Source organism: Grus americana, chromosome 3 (assembly GCF_028858705.1).
Source record: "Grus americana isolate bGruAme1 chromosome 3, bGruAme1.mat, whole genome shotgun sequence".
NCBI lineage: Eukaryota > Metazoa > Chordata > Aves > Gruiformes > Gruidae > Grus > Grus americana.
The window spans coordinates 125,139,447-125,155,618 of NC_072854.1; the positions used below are offsets into that span (position 1 = coordinate 125,139,447).

Genomic DNA, 16,172 nt, shown 5'->3' on the forward strand with positions numbered 1-16,172 from the left:
TCAAAAGACAATGTTAAAAGAAATATCGTTGAAATGGTTGGAGAACAACAAACAAGCTTCTCCTGGGGGCTGTGAGCTGCCGGGAGTCAGCAGAAATGGGGTAGGAAGAAAAGGGTGGCTCTCAGCGTGTGGAGGTCGAGCAGGTGGGCTATCTCCATCTTGGTGCCGGTGTTGTTGTAAACAGACACAGAAAGTTTATGGAAGAAACGATGAGCAATGAGGTGACAACATCGCTGATGCTATTTATTTGAGTTGGATGAGACAGTCCTGGGGTGAAGGTACTGAACTTGGAGATGTGATGCTGCAGAGGAGGATGAAATTTGCTGAAAATACAAAATAACGGGTGCAGAAAGGGATGCTGAGAGCTGCTGCCGTGTCACCAGGTCACGGAGCAGCGAGAAGATGGGGAAACGTCAGGCTGCAACGGCTGTGAGCCAGCTAAAGGCGCTGGTCAGGCCTGCCCAGCGATGGCACCCGTCACGGCATACAGTTGATGATGTAATTATCGGCGCAACATTACAAGCTAGGGGTTGGTTGGGTTTTTTCATTATTTGCTACGACAGTGCTGCTCAGCATTTTGTTCCGTGGCTCTAGTAAGGACTTCTTAACGAGTTTTGCATTTCCTCCGTTTCAATAGAACGAGTCCCTGGAGTGACGCTAACAGAAGCCTGTTTTCTGTAACCTCTTACGCTTTTCTGTAGGTTATCCTCCATTAACCTCTTTAAGGCCGGTTTTGGTCCCTGCCTGGCCAACAGCCCCTTCTCGAGGTCCCTCCAGGCCCCTCACTGTTAACGCTTCCCCGCCTTGAGGCGACGGCCTTTACCTCGTGGGGGGGGGACACACACGACACGTCGTGTTTTAATTAGACTCGTCCCTCTCAGAAGTACTTAAGTGCCGGGGGGGGCGGGCGGGAGGCCTGGTCCCCTCAGTGGGGGAAGGGGGGCTGCGGGTTACCACAGCAGGGAGGGGAATGGCGGCTGGGGGGGGGGGGGGGGGGGGGGTGTCCGGGCTCTCGCGAGGCGGCGCGGGGCGGAAGCGAGGGTGGGAGCGGCCCGGAAGCGCCATAACGGGTGACGGGCGCCATTAACGGCCGCCATAACGGCCTCCGGGGCGCGCACGTGACGCCAGCCCGCACGCGGCGAGGCGGGGCTCCGCCCCCTCCCTCCCCGCTGGGGCGCGCGCGCGCGCGCTACACACACACAGACACACGTCGCCCGCGCGGGGCGGCGGAGGGGGAAGGCGGTGCCCGCCGCGCTCACCCGACGTCACAGCGGCGTGACGGGCGGCGCGCCGCCGCCAATAGGAGGCCTGGCCGGCTCGGTGACGCGGGGCGGTGCCAGCCAACGGGGGCGCGCTGGGGGCGGGGCGGCGGCGGCGAAGGAGGAGGAGCGTGTTCGCGGGCGGCGGCGGCGGCGGCCAGCGCGAGGCGACGCCATCGCGGCCCCGACGGGCGCGGAAGACGCAGTGGTGGCGGCGGCGCTGTGCGGGCCGCGGCCGCTGAGCGAGCTGGGGGCAAGCGCCGGGGGGTCGCTGCCGCCGCTGCCGCCGTTCTCCTCTGCCGCCGCTGCCGCCGCCGCCGCCGCTGCCGCCATTTTGTGAGAGTGCCTCGAGCGGGCGCCATGTTTGTAAGGAAGAATTAGGGCAGCCATCTCCGGCCACCAGCACCTCCCTTCCCCCGTGTGTGTGTCCTCTCGTTCTCCTGTGCCCCGGGCCTGCTCCTCCGAGCCGCCGCCGCTGCTGCCTCCTCCTCCTCCTGCCCGCGCGGGGCGGCCGGGCTCAGCCTGTGCAGCCTCGCCCTGCACTGAGTGCCCGTTAGTGTCTCACTAAGTAACCGTGAGTGAAACCTTCATCATCTCTCCTCACTGAGGGACCCGACCCTCCTCCTCACCGAGCCGCCCCCAGAGCGGCTGTGCGCGCCGCCGCCGCCGCCACCTCCTCCTCCTCCCTCCGCACCACGGGCAGCGGCAGTGTCCTGCCTTCCTCCACCTCCCTCCTCCTCACCACACCACAGCCAGCACAATGGCCTTTGAAAGCCTGTTCTCCAAACCCCCAAACCCAGTTCTTGACCCAAACATGCCCGACTCTGACAGGCAACATGCAGGGGACGAAAGGTCGAGTAACATTCTTCTCTCTCTCCGCTTCTCATAATGGTGATACTAGTGGGGTGATGATGATGCTGATAATGATGATGATGATGATGCTGTGTGTTAATGTGCCTAGGGGGTTAACGATGTTTTTGTGGGGGCAGGTCACCTTCAGGCTGGAAGACCGGGGTGAGGACTGGGGTGGGTTGGGGGGGGAGAATGCAAGGAGGGAAGGGGGGGTGTCACTGAATTAGAAGTGCATTATTAGTAGGGTTTTATTTTTTGGAATGCATGCGTTTTACATCTTCATTTATTTATTCTGGCTGGGAACGGGGACTGTTTTCCATTTCTTTCCATAAATTGCACTTTCCAGCGGGTGTCTGTTGAATGTCACCATTGTTCTTTTTCTCCCTTGCCCTGGCGCTGCTAGTCAGGTAGGAAAGGGTGCTTTGAGTTAGTTTTTTTTTTTGTTGTTGTTGTTGGTTTTGTTTATACAAGAATCTCTCACTAGATCCATTTTAACGTCATTTTGTTGCCAGATTACACCTTACACATTTAACTGGATCTTTTTTTTATGCAGATTAAGGTCTGACTGACGTTATCTTTGCCACCTCTCAGTCCCCATGCGCAGAAAACCAGAGTCCTGTTCCTGGTGAAAGGACCTCTGTTCCTCCCTCCTTTTCTCTCCTGCAGCTGCTGGAAATGCAAATCCTTTCTCCAGGCAGCCCTGGCCTTCCTAACTAGTTCCAAAAATACTATGCCAGGGTGACAGCTCACCAGTCCTTCAGTCTACATCTACTCAGATGCATTTGTGACACAACTGCAGGAGTTAAAAATGCTGGTTTTCGACAGCTGGGCTTCAGTCTGTCCTCCCCACACAGCTCCACAACCATGCTTGGTGCTTGCTTCAGAGGATTGAAAAACACTGGGGAACAGAAAAAAAGAAAAAAAAAAAAAAAGGGCTTGTGAGCGAACGTAACTGTTCCTTCACTGGAGAAAGACTCGCTAATTCTGTGTTACAAATTGGGAAGTGGAGGGCCGCACGAGCTGACTGACGGATCCAAAAACTGTAGTGTGATTTAGTGACAGGTTCAGGGCAGATCCCCAGAGCTGCTGATTCTTGTTTTCACCTTCCTGCTTTTAATTGTGAAATAGTGTTAAGTTTTGTCGTGCTGGATGTTCCAAAAAGAGTGCTGTGTGAAAAGCAAACTAGTAATCCACAGGGATTGTTGAAGATAGGGCAAAACTACTTATTAAGACTGCACAGCAGAAGCAGGCAAAGTGTTTTAGAGTTCCTGGAGTTAGTAAGTGTGACTTTTTACTGTTTCCGGGATTGAAAATACTTTGTGTTTTAAAAGTCCTCCTTGAGGACAAGCCCAAGTTACCCACTGTTCTGCTGGAAGCGTAGTTTTTCTAACTTGCAGTTACTCATGCAATGCTGACAAGCAGAGTTCCTCTAACAGGCTGTTCTCACCAGTATGCCTGTTGTTACACTGGTAAATGATGAAACAGAATAAATAAGTACAATCTAATAGTCTAATGTACTTTTAATACAGGTTAATTTATAAACATTGCTTTATAACATTTTAATTTCAGAAGGGCAGAAGACTAACTATAAACCCATTTACCTGCTAAATAGGTAATAACTCTTTATAAGAGTTCTGCTCCCCTCTGATCTGAGACGTATAAAGTGTATTCTTAATATACCTAGAGCGTTCTTAAAAAAGCCCCAAATATAAGTCTGTGTATTATATTAGGTGTGCAAATGTAATCTTGTCAAAATGTAATATTTTAACTTTCTGAAGTTCATAAAGATTTCCCTACCAGCTGGTGGTTGGGAAGGGCTAAAGGGAAAGAGCCTCTTTCCGCAGAAAACATGGTTACTTGCCAAGGGGAGGGGCAGCACAGCTTTAACTACAAAAGTTTTTTAGTACTGAACTGGTTCCGTCCAGTCTCCGTGGTAATCAGTCAAAAAGCCAGTTCTAAGTTCTGTAGAAAAGATAATGCGCAAGTACCTGACACGCTCGTATTCTGATTTACCTTGAATTGGAGTCTTGCTATAATACTAGTTTGGTATTTTAAAATTAACGCGTGTAGTTTCAGTACGTTTTATCTTGCAATCAATTTTTTACGTCATTGGTAGCTCAGTAGGACTAGTTTACTGCAGGTACTACAGCCCATAATAGGAAGCTGCTGAAATCATTTAACAGATTAGATCAATTTGTGCAGCATAAATGAATAGCATTTCTGTTAACATTTAGTTAGTTTGGTTTTGAACTGATCTGTAGAATTACAAAGAAGTTGGTTAGTGGTTTTGAGCAGTAGAAAATAGTAAAAAAACGTTGTGTGTCCACACTTTGAATATTCTAAGTTCGAAGAAGACTGTTTTAATCCAAAGTTTGTTTTCTGGGTTTATAGATGGGGCACCTGATTAAGGGAGGAAGGTTTCTCATTCTTTAAATATTTTTACTTAACTCATTGTGAAGACATTCGCTTCAGTGAAGTTTTTGAGACTTTCTGTACACACAGATAACAGGTGTTGTCTTAAAGTTTTTCCTGTAAGGTTAGGTTTTATTAAGGATTGCTTCTTATATAGATAAACTCTGATAGGGTAAGAAAGACATCTGAGGCAGGGTGCAGGCAAACTGAGTTACAGCAAATAAATACAGAAAAGCAAAATTCTCTTGGAGTGTACTCAAACAGAGCTCCCCCTTGCCATCAGCAAGGTGAAAAGAGGAGCGTAACTCAGAAAGGAGCCCCGGTTTATAAATGACTGTATGTGCAAATTACTGCTCTGTGCCGGAGGTCAGCAAGGTCTGATGACTTGCGATAGTTTGTGGTTGCTGTTACCGTCGTCTGGAGGACCGGGCGCTTCATGTTTCTCTTAAACTCTATTTTTGTCGACGTTGTCCCACCTCTACATCATGCTGTAGATGAATGTGTGTGCCCAAGAGAAGACCTAAACACTTGTCACAAATATAAAAGAATTCAGTCCGCATGCAGACTTCTGCAGACTTTGATTTTCTGACTAGCACTGAGCTATTACAGGCATGAGAAGGACATGTTTGCTACAGTTGGTTCTGCATTTGAAATTGGTGCCAATTTACAATTGCCAGGAACTTCAGAAAATAGGAGCACATTTATTTTTAAAATCTAAAACATTAGGTTGACCCTGATACTTTCTGTTGGCTCTCTCTGCTTTACTGTCATTTAATTGCCAGAGTTGGAGGTTTCTTATATCATTCTCTGCTGTAAAAATAGCAGTGACCTAATGATGGGTCTGAACATTGAGATGCAAACTTTCAGATCACAGAGGTGCAAATAATGGTTCTGTAGCCTGCATGGTCTTACAAATTGCATGGCAAGCATAAGTATCAGGCTTCTTTTTACATACTCATTGTACAATAAAGGAGATTCTACAGTAGAGACAGCTCTCTGCCAGACGCCCGAGTGGCCTGTGCAAAGTTCCTTTAGAAAATTGTCCTGACTTTTTTTTTTTTCCAGAGGATGTTTGGAAATGCCACTTCAAAGCTGGGCTTGTCTGTTGCATTTCAGTTTCCTTTTCCTGAGAACCATGCTAATCCTCATTGTACACTTTTTCATTGAGTATTTGATATAATTTGTACATTTTAAAATTAAGTTGGTACAGTCACTTTCTTATTCAAGGTAAACCGATTTGAGTTTTACGAAGCGTGGCTGAAGTGTTTGGTTATGCGAGTCTGCCCGCTTCTAGCTGTGGTGCTGTTCTTCCAAAGCCTCTCCTTCGGCAGCTACGTGTGCCCGGTGTACATTGAGGTGAGCCAGGTGCATAGAGACTCCACCCAGCCACCCCTTTGTTTGTATTTTATTTTTCCAGTTTCTTCTTCCAGCTGTCTTAGGAATTGCCTGCTCCCTTTCCGTGTGCGGTTTTGCACTCCCGTCCTTGGCAAGCGTGATTTACGCTCTGCTGCTCTAACAGGTCTGTCTGGTTCACCCTAATGGAGACCTGCTCCGCTAAATTACAGCCGGTGGCAAATAAAGGGGAAAACGCAAGTGGTGGGTTGTGACCAAAACGAGCGACAGCAAATTGAAATCTGTATTAGATCCCTTAGTTGTGCATTTTTTCCATTACTGCTTAGTCAACATTATATTGCAAGTGGCTTTGCCCGTGCCTTGTCTCGATCCGCGTGGCTCCTTGGCACTGTAGCGTTACAGACCGGGGAAGCATTTGTGGAGCAGAAGGGCTAAAGATCTCTAATCCGCAGCAGCTATTGTCCAGCCCAACTGTTCTCCCAGTCTCCCTTGCCATAAGGCTTCCATCCATCTTTAGTTCAACTTGACGACTTAAATGCATCCCTTTTATTCTACCTGGTGCTTTAATGCCCTCTGTCCACATGTGCGTAGTTTGGTTTGAAAATGTTTACTTCTAGCTGTTTGTAGAGATTTATTTTTTTTCAGTAATAGTTAATCACCGAAGAATGTGTTGATGCTAAGTTGAAGTTGTTTGTGATCACTGAATGCAGCCTTGTAGTGATTTATTGTTTTCCAGCATGATTTCAAAACTTGCTTTGACATTAGGAAACTAGGAAGCGACAAGATAATCACTCCCAAATATGCCCTGTGGGCAAACGAGGCTTGCTTGCCATCCAGCAAACATTGCAGGAGCGGCAAAAACGCAGCTGGCTGCCATAGCTGTTACTCCTCATCCTCCTGGGGAGGAGGAGGTAGCCTGTGTGAATTGCTGGAATTTATTCTGCAGTAATAAGCCCCAGAGACTGGAGATGGTTCGGCAGCAGGGTGAGAAGATGGGCTTTCCAAAAGTTGCTGCTTGGCCTCCAGCACCACCATACAAAGCTATTTTTTGGCATCTTGCTGCTGTCTTTCTCACTTCCTTCCCCTGTTTTATGGGAACACAGTATCTGTTACAGCCAGCCCTAGGAACGAAAGCAAAACAGAGGTTAAAACCCCCAAGTAACCTGGTCTGTAACTTTTCATGATGTAATTTCACTGTAGATTAAAATAACTTCACATTTGCAGAGTGGTCAAAACTAATGGGCATCTGAAAAATGCGGGTGAGAGACCTGCGTAACATTGTCAAAGGAGCCAGTGCTGCTTCTGGGTGGACACTGGTTTGTTGTGTTAACTTCAGCAACACCGTCTAGTGTTGTAGTTATTTTCCTTCTTAATTCATAAATTCTTTAGTGTAGCTGCGTGCTAGGACAAATTAATTTCCTGAATTTTAGCCCTCTAAGATCTTATTTTAGACCTGGAATTTTCATGTCATTGAATTGCATCTGAGTTATTGTGCTCTTCATAATTTTATAAATCCAAAATCTTACCTGCCAGAGTATTGTGGGTTCATTGCACGGTAGTGAACAGAAAGTAAGCGTGGAACACTGAGAAGCGATTGCCGTGTACGCCTGTGCAGTCACGAGGGCTGCATAACACCGTGTTTTTCTAGATGCGTTGGGTGTGGGAAATAACGTGCAGGAGGGTTATTTGAAGCAGCAGGAGCGTATGAAGAGGTAGAATAGAGGGGCTGAGGGAGAAATCTGCTTTGGGGGACTAAGGAAGACATGCCTAAAGGAAATTAAGAACTGTCCAGGAGGGGTGTAAGGCTTTTTCACTAAATGAGTCTTGACTGGTGTCAAGGTAGTTTCCCATCAGTTTAAGCTCTCTCCCCTGCACTATATGTCCTTCTCACAGATACTCAGAGCTGAGCAGCAGAGGTGTATGATGCTGTTATCAGCCCCTGTAAATTAAGGGCTGTTAGCATACTGCTTCTATATGAGAAGATGAGTTTTTGAATATCCTGGATGTTTTCCAATAAACCTATCTCTTCTAGAAGTAGTCGCAGGACAAAGAGGTTAAGGTTTAACAATGCTCTCACTTTAGGAAGAAACAGATTTCATTTTATTTTTGGACAGTAATAGTCAGTTATCACCAGAAATTAGTAGCTTCTTAAAAATTACTTAATGGCCTGGAGTTCTGCTCACGTATAAAGTTGGCATTCTTGTTACCGTGTCCTTTCGCTACAGCAGATCTCTGTGTACAGGAAGTAAAAAGGAGGTGTTTGCAGCTTTTAATTTTTATCTACTATATACTTTTTCTAGTCTTGGTAATGCTTTCAGAAGCTCTTGGCTATTTATATTCTCTTTAAGGCTTATTCTACTAAATAAAGTAAAAAGCATCATATTGTAAAAGAAAATGTGATTATTTTTGAATGAGACCTTTCCTCAGCTGTAAATCGAACCTACCAAAAATGCACTTAACGGAAAATAATGTTTGATGATAGAGATTCGCATTCTGGTTGTGTGATTTTGTTCATGTAAGTTCTTAAAACATACAGAAGTATGGTTCCCATGTAGGACCTGCTGTATCTGCAAGTATGCAAAGTACTTTTGTTAGGAAGATTGGAAAAACAGTCCCACAGGGAAAACTCTTTTAGTTTTCTTAAAATATTTTGGAGTTACAGTCATCAGTGTGCTGACAAAATGCATCTCATTTTTGTATCTCAGGCTTAAGGAGCTTGCGTTGTGAATCCTCTTGAACCTTATGAATGCTATTTTTAAAAATTACTCGGACTAAGAGCAAGAAAGGCAAGTTAAAGCTGAGTTTGAATGTTAGAAATTAAAGTGTAAAGAGTAATGGCGAGTTACTTTATGTGTGTATTTCTATTTTCCCTAACCAAATATTTGCATAACTGCTCTTTCAGTGATTTCACCAGACTTATGCTCCCTGCAAAATAATTTGGCTTCTGTGCCTTTCTAATCCATTTTGGAGATGCTCTAGAAATACACTTGGCACAGTGGAAACGCTTTATGGCCTTATTTTCACATATCCATCAAGCTCTGAGTATCTGGAGATTGTGGAAGAGGGAGCGATCCATCAGCGATTTTAGTTCTTTCTCTCGGGTTTGGAGAGGAACCAATTTTTTTGTGTGCGTACCTAGTCCTTATACAGGGTCTGATAGGAAGGATCACGGCCAGCACGCTGCCTTTAGTTTAGTTAGGATTTGTTTAGCTTGTGGAGTCTAGGTGATGTTACTTAATTTCACATCTCTTGTGTTCCGGATTGCAAGAGTGCGTTTGCTGTCCCTTGGGTTCTGAGGAAATCGCAGTACCATATGGCGACTTGCTTTAATCATTCAAATCATCCAGGGCTCTGCATGAAGGAGTTCCAGTAGGTCAGGCAGCCGTAGCCAAGCACCTCTAAGCAACCTAAACTGGGTATTTAATGAAGACGCTTTTGTTTCTGTTCCAAAAGGACTTAAAATGCACCAGGGTGGGAAGGGCTTGGTAATGCTAGCGGACATCTCTGGTTAGAGATGAGTTAACCTCTTCTGCTGTTTTCTGCACCAGAATTTTTACACTGCAGGTCTGCACTGTAATCGGTCGGGGATTAAGTTCTGTTAATCTGAAGATGCACCAGATTTAGTTCAGCCTTTGCAAATACAAGTATAGAATCCAAGAAGGTAACACATGGCAGAAGTTAAAAATTGCCAGCGTTTGTTCCTTCAGTGCAGAGCCTGTCTTTTTGACTCTCGAGGTATGCATCGTGTAGGCATCGGAAACTGTTCCCCACGCAGCTTGTTGGCATTATTTCAGTGAAGGTGTATTGTTTTGTGGGTTAGGGCAGCTGAAACAGAAGTGAATCTTGAAAGAAGACAAAATTATAGTTCATTGTTTTTCTAGATCAAGAAAATGTTGGGTTTTGTGTGTCAGGCATTTCCAGCAATAATAAGAGCATACTGAGATATTGTGTAAGCCCAGAATATTCTGTAAGCAAGAAGCTGTGCTTTGCAAAACAGAAGTTCATATTGGCTCTTCTTACATAAGTGTTGTGACTTGTTTGCAGTAGATATCTGCCAAAGGGAAAGCAACCTAAGACTCGGACCCATTTCCTAGAAAATCATCTGCTAGCTGTACTTTTTCCAGACCACATCTGTTTGTTGGCTTTTGTTACTCATAGTGGAAAAGGAGGTAGTGTTGGTTCTCATCGCCGAAAGCCCTTCCCGGAGCTGCTCGCTATGGCCAACTCTGTGGAATAAATTTAGGAAGCGAACTTCTAAAAGGGGTAGGTTCTGCACTCACTTTCTAGCGGACAGCTCCAGTTTGGATTTTAAATGGGGAGAAAACCAGAAGGTCATTTCTCCCCTTCCTTTAAGCTTTCTTTGAAGAATAATTAAATTCTTTCCAATAAATGATAAATTTTTGAGCATTGTCTTTTCAAATCATATTTACCCAGTTGTTGCTTTTTTTTTTTTTTTTAACATCCTTTTAGGTCAATACTTGGAAAATTGTAGCATGTTGTGGAAAGAATTTAGGCTTTTGGGGATTAGAGGACTTTTGCAATCTTACTATTCTTTGGATTGCATTTCAAAGGTATTACTGAGATTCTACACGATTGTTTTACCTAGAAAGTTATTCTGAGACCTGGATGCATCCCAGAAGTGTAAATATATGATGGCAGTTCCCAAAGGAACTGGTAACTACTTTATTTCCCAAAGAGCATTTTTAGTAGGTGTTTTACTTAACAGGATATTTTGATTGAGTAGACATCCTTGAGAGAGTGAGTTTCACTTGCTTTGTCAATACGAAATACGTTTTTTTCTGATAGCTGTAGGTGTTTCATAAATACTTGCATTTCAGTTTCATTAGGTGCACTTTATTAATCAGGTATCTCTGCAAAGATGTGACAGGTGCTTCCTTGGGATATTGTATGTGGTGCTTTGGAATTTGTCAGGGAACACTGGAGATAATGGACACCGTGGTGGTTGAAGACTGGATTTATTTTATGCTTGGGGTACATATTCTGAAGATCCTTTATCTCGCCTTAAGTAGGGAGTATCTTGGTGTTATGCTGTCCTTCATGAGGCAGTGTAGGGATGGTGTACGAGCAGATCTCTGTGAGTGCCTTGTAAAAATCACGTAAAAATGGGTTCTGACGCTGCCTCTCTGCTTCACGTTTGGTGCCCACTTGGCAGTGGGCATACCTTTATTATTATTATTATAATAAATTATTTCCGTTACTTGTTCAAAAACTGCCTTTGGCTTCATAGCTTCCTATTTTTCTATATTTGCACTAAAATATAACGTCCTTTTCAGAATGTGTCCAAGTAAATGTTTAAGACCATAAGCAAAACCAGTGACGATTGCATTTGCGGTGTAGCTAAACTTAAGACATAGGACTTGAGCAGTTTTTCTTCCATTCTAAGTTCCCTTTTGTTTTCCTAACACCCGCAGCTGTATTTTACGTGTTGAGGACACAGCCATGCCTTTAATGAGCTTGCTTTCTGCAAAGTTAGCCGGTCCTTTTCTGCAGCTGCTGCTGTCTGCTTCAACAGCTGCCTGTGGCACGCAGTCCTGCAAGTTTGCTCTCTACCTGCCGTCAACTTTCCTTTACTGCCCATCAGTATGAGCGATGGTCTTTAAATGATACCTTCTGCAGCAGAATCTCCTAATCAGATTAAATCTTTTTATGCCCACTTTTTAATATTTTGACATCTGAAAGCTTCTTATGAGCTTTCCTTCTTTTCAGCAAAACAAAGCTATCCTCAGTACTTCTCTCGAAGCTTATTTTCTCCCATATTCCAGAGTACTTTTTGCAATCGCTAGATAGGGTAGCTGCCCTTGTGCATTGATTAGAAATGTTCTTAGAGTCCTCTTCTTGGTCATGCAATGCAGCGAAGCGTCTTTGAGAGGCTTGGATGTATGTGACTTCTCTTTACGTGGTTGCAGTGAGCTGCCATGAGATGGTAGGAAAGTGTTGTGGTTGCTGTAGATACGCTGCAGGATCTCACCAGTAGCTGAGAATTAAAGGTGAAAAGGTGGTACCTTAAAATGGATGGATTTCCTTGTTTTTCTCCAGAGCCTTTATGTGAGTTGATAATCTGGATGTGGTTTTTTCTTTTTTTTTTTTTTCTTCCCCTCCCCTTACATTTTTTGGCTAGTTAGTGATCTATAATCATATTTTGATGGTTTTTTGGTTTGGTTTGTTGGTGTGGGGTTTTTGGTTTTTTCCCCCCTTTTTTTGCATTGTGGTTGTTAGAGTATTTAGTTCTAAGAAGCTGCAGGATGTACAAGGTGACAAAACAGCAGTCATGTCTTCTCCCCTCTTCTTCTTCCTGGCACATCCATTTACTCCTTCTCCAAAAAATCATAACTTTGGGTTGCTTCTAACTTGTTAACCACAATTTTTTCACTGTGCAGACTCAGGTCTTTTGCTTCCTGGTGAGTTCTTCCCTGTTCCTACTATTTGCAGTCCCTTGTAGTAGAGTTGAACATCAGGTTAGCTAATACATTGTGAGTACAGGACTGAGGTGGACAAATTGTAAGGCAATTTAATATAGCCTAATTAGCACGTTCTGCCCCCAGCGTTAGTTTGATCTTGGTTTAGGATTGGGTTTTTTGGTTTTATTTTGGAGTTTTTGGGGGGGGGGGGTTTGTTGGTTTTTTGGTTTTTTTTACATATAATTTTCTAGTATCTACAGGCTTCTCCCCTTGCTGCCCCCACCATCTGCTGAATCTAGTACATGCATAGAGCGAGGGTTTCAGACACCGTAGAACTGATGACATTCTCGAGCATCTCCATGTAAAAATTCAGGTCTGAGTTTCTACAAGGTTCCACCATGTCTGCAAAGACTGAATTCCTGAAGCTGTGGCAGTAATGTAGAAATAATTATATAGAGCCAATTATAAACGCTTTAAAGCAGTAAATTCTTCCACAACTAAAACCCAGGAAATATCAAATAGTAGAAGGTGAGTTGAGATTGCTTCAGCAGCATGTCTGCAGTAGGGATGAGAAATAGGTTAGCTGGTGTTTTGTCAAAATGTTTTTTTCCTGGCCAAATATTTTCAGGGTCGTTATTGTTTGGGTCAGTAGGCAAAACTAAATAAACAAAATGAGAGAAACTTTTTTCCCCTCTACTGATGGAGATAAGCACAAGCCTTTCTGTTATTTAGTCTGCAAGCACTTAAAGTGTTACATTTGGTGTTAATATTTTTTTTTTAATAATCCTGTGGTGTTACTCCAGTGTGAAGACTTTTGAGACAATTGTGCTCATATGCAGAAGTTACATTCACATGCATATTGTTCCATTTACAGTATTTGTTGATGCATGAAACAACCCGCTACAAATGTCAATGTTATGAATTTTAAAAAGAAAAAAACTACCCTGGGTAGCTTAGAAAAACAGCATCATCGGATGTCTGGTTTCTGTCAGGTTTTAGATTCTAGCAAATGAAATTCAAATGTTAACGACTCCTTCCTTGTCAACTACTACTACTAATTTCTTCTGAAGAATCCACTTAACTGCTAAATTAGTTCTCCTTTTTCAGGTTGCTCATGACTTTGGCCATTATACCCTAGATACTACAGACCCACCTTTAGTTGCAGGAGCTGGTGTGTCGAAGGAAATGTGTTTGTATTACTGTGCATTGCTTTTCCTGTGGTGCCCAACTGCTTATTTTCATTATTGCTACTCTTTAAATATATGGTTTTCAGAGAGTTTTAATTGCCTTTAATTTTGACCACATCTGTTCTGCAAATACAGCGCCATAAAGGCATGTAACAGGATTGTAGCAGAAGTATTTCTAGCAATGATTAAACTACCTCTTCACTTTGAAATGTGTTTAAGGGCAACATAATTTGAGTGCTTTACATTGAAGCAGGTTTTTTTTGTCTAGGTTGGAGAAAACTATGCCAGAAGAAACGACCTTTGTTCTGAGAAGTAAAAAAAATACATAGCTTTTAAACTTTTTAGTTTTACAGTACAATTCAAGGGCATTTAATGGTTTGCATTCCATTTTTCTTCAGCTGTAAAAGAAAATTCAAAAATCCTATTAGTTCTTGGGGCGTTACACGTATTAAAACCTATATGCGCATGCATAAAAATGCAACTGGTGGAAATAAATACTGGGTGTGTTTGGTTTTACTCTTGGACAGATGAGATAGATAATAACATGTAATTTCATTGCACTGATATTTTTCCTCCTACAGAGAAGATGGAGAGCTAGAAGATGGTGAAATAGATGATGCAGCGTATGAAGATGTGAAAGAACATGGTACAAAAGGTGATGATAAACAGAAAAATGAAAAAGGACATAGAAAATCACGGAAGAAACGCAAAAAAGAAAAAGAAAAGAAAAAATCAAAAAGGAGAAGACGGGATAAGCATAAGGTTAGTAAATGCAAACCAAAATATTGGAGGTGATTGTTTTAATTCCAGGTTTAGACTAGTATCCACAGAATTAGAGAAGAAATCTAAATTGGTTTGATTGCTATTTAGGCAATCTTTGGTCTCTGAGGGCAAGTTTTGGGATTCCTATATTACCAACGCACTTCAATATTAAAGAATTTGTTTAAATAGACTTTTTGACGCATGGAAGTGCATATTCACACATTTCAGTGATGGTTTATGCGGGGTAAGAGACCATAAATCATTAAATAATCCAGCAATAGCACATTTCAAATGATAATTTGGAAACTTGCTTGTTAGCTTTGCCTAAATGCATGTTCATAAACTCGGGTTTCATCTGTTTATATTTGAAAGAAACACAAAACCTGACTGTGGGTGTAACTGTGTTATTTGTGATATACGTCTTCACTGGATGCAGATTTGTTTCAGTATGTCTTTTGATAGCAGTTAACAAAATACTGACATTTATGAGTGTTTTACTCTTCGCTATTGTCAGTGGTTGTGGTAGTTCGGACACGAAAGGCTGAAATGTTAAGCCACTTCTTAAATTGTTGAAATCTTAAGCAGTGGTGTAAGTTAAGCACCGAGCGCTGAACTGCAGAGAGTGAGAGTTTTTTAGGATAAGAGGCAAAATGTAAATTTATCAATTTCACTTTTTGTTCTAATTATCATATTTATGGAGAGAAAATATTTCAGGCTAGTTAAGTAATTTTTTAGTAAAGTTCATTAAGGTAATGTGTCTAATATGTATTTTAATTGACTTAAATGCAAACAATTCACAAAATTTTATGCTAGAAAATTAAACTTGATGTTCCTTTTCTAAAAGTCACAGAAATAGAATATTCTCGTACGGTTCCCCTCTGAGTTTTCTGCAAAACAATACATCTAAATAAAACAACTGTAATGCGATAAGGCTGGGTTTGCTCCCAGCAGAAAATGACAGGGTGCTTATCATTTCCATGGTCATATGAAAGTTTCTAGCCGCCTCCCGGATTTGTTAGCCTTCCAGCGGCATCCCTGCTACGTCACAAAGAAGCAGGGCTCAGAGACCTGTAGGAAGCTGATACAACCCAGAGAAACCACAGAGCCCTCAATGTTTACGCTCGGAAGCCTCATCGGATCAGATCTTTCTCTGATAAAAGGAGTGGGTCATCAAAGAGTGTGCTTTCTTTAGCTTCCCCCAGAAGAAGAGGTTTGTGAGAGTTAAGAAAATATTTTCATTTATTAGGCTAATGCTTCCTGTAAGTTCATGTACAGCAGAGTGGTTGCACAGAGAATTATATAACAACGTTTGAGAGTGCTGTTTTCTTCTTGCTTTCAGCATAACTCCCCTTCCAGTGATGACAGCTCAGACTACAGCCATGACTCTGATATTGAGCGTACAGAAAGACCACATAAAAAGAGTAGCAGCTCTTCATACAGAGATTATGATTCTTCGTTCAGTCAGGTAATATTTTTTTTTAAACTGCTATCTCATGTCTTTCTTTAGGTGTAATTTAAAAAATGCAAATGTACCTGATGCAGTTTCTGAAGGCTGACTTGATCACAGTGCCCATTCTCACAGATTTCAGGAAATGCATCTAGTTCTCGTCTCCTGGGGTAGATTTCCAAATGTAAAGCATTATCTGTGGTGTGAATGTAGGTGGTGTAAACAAGCCTGATACTATTTGTTCCTCCATCAGGCAACAATTAAGATATCTTTATTATTGCGCACATTGGGTTTAGATGGTACTAAGAGGAAACAGCTCTTCAAAAGTCACCTTTCAATATCTAGAATTGATGCCACTTTCTTTTCAATTTGTCCTGGCTTTTCTCAGTCTGTGCAGCTCGATAGCCCTCCTGAGACCACTGGGTGAAAGAGAATGCCGTTCTCTAAAGCTAAGATAGGGCTCGATGAAACTCTGGTACTT

At 42.9% G+C, this 16,172-nt stretch overlaps 1 protein-coding gene across 1 annotated transcript in view; it reads left to right on the forward strand.

Annotated features, from left to right (window-relative positions):
* The first annotated feature begins 1,372 nt into the window (after positions 1 to 1,372).
* ZC3H6 (zinc finger CCCH-type containing 6) overlaps positions 1,373 to 16,172 on the forward strand; it is a 28,104-nt gene continuing 13,304 nt past the window's right edge. The window contains exons 1-3 of the mRNA XM_054821007.1: positions 1,373 to 2,111; positions 14,064 to 14,244; positions 15,584 to 15,709. Coding sequence (XP_054676982.1) covers positions 2,020 to 2,111; positions 14,064 to 14,244; positions 15,584 to 15,709 — 399 coding nt within the window. The 5' untranslated portion in view covers positions 1,373 to 2,019. The remainder of the gene's footprint in view (positions 2,112 to 14,063; positions 14,245 to 15,583; positions 15,710 to 16,172) is intronic.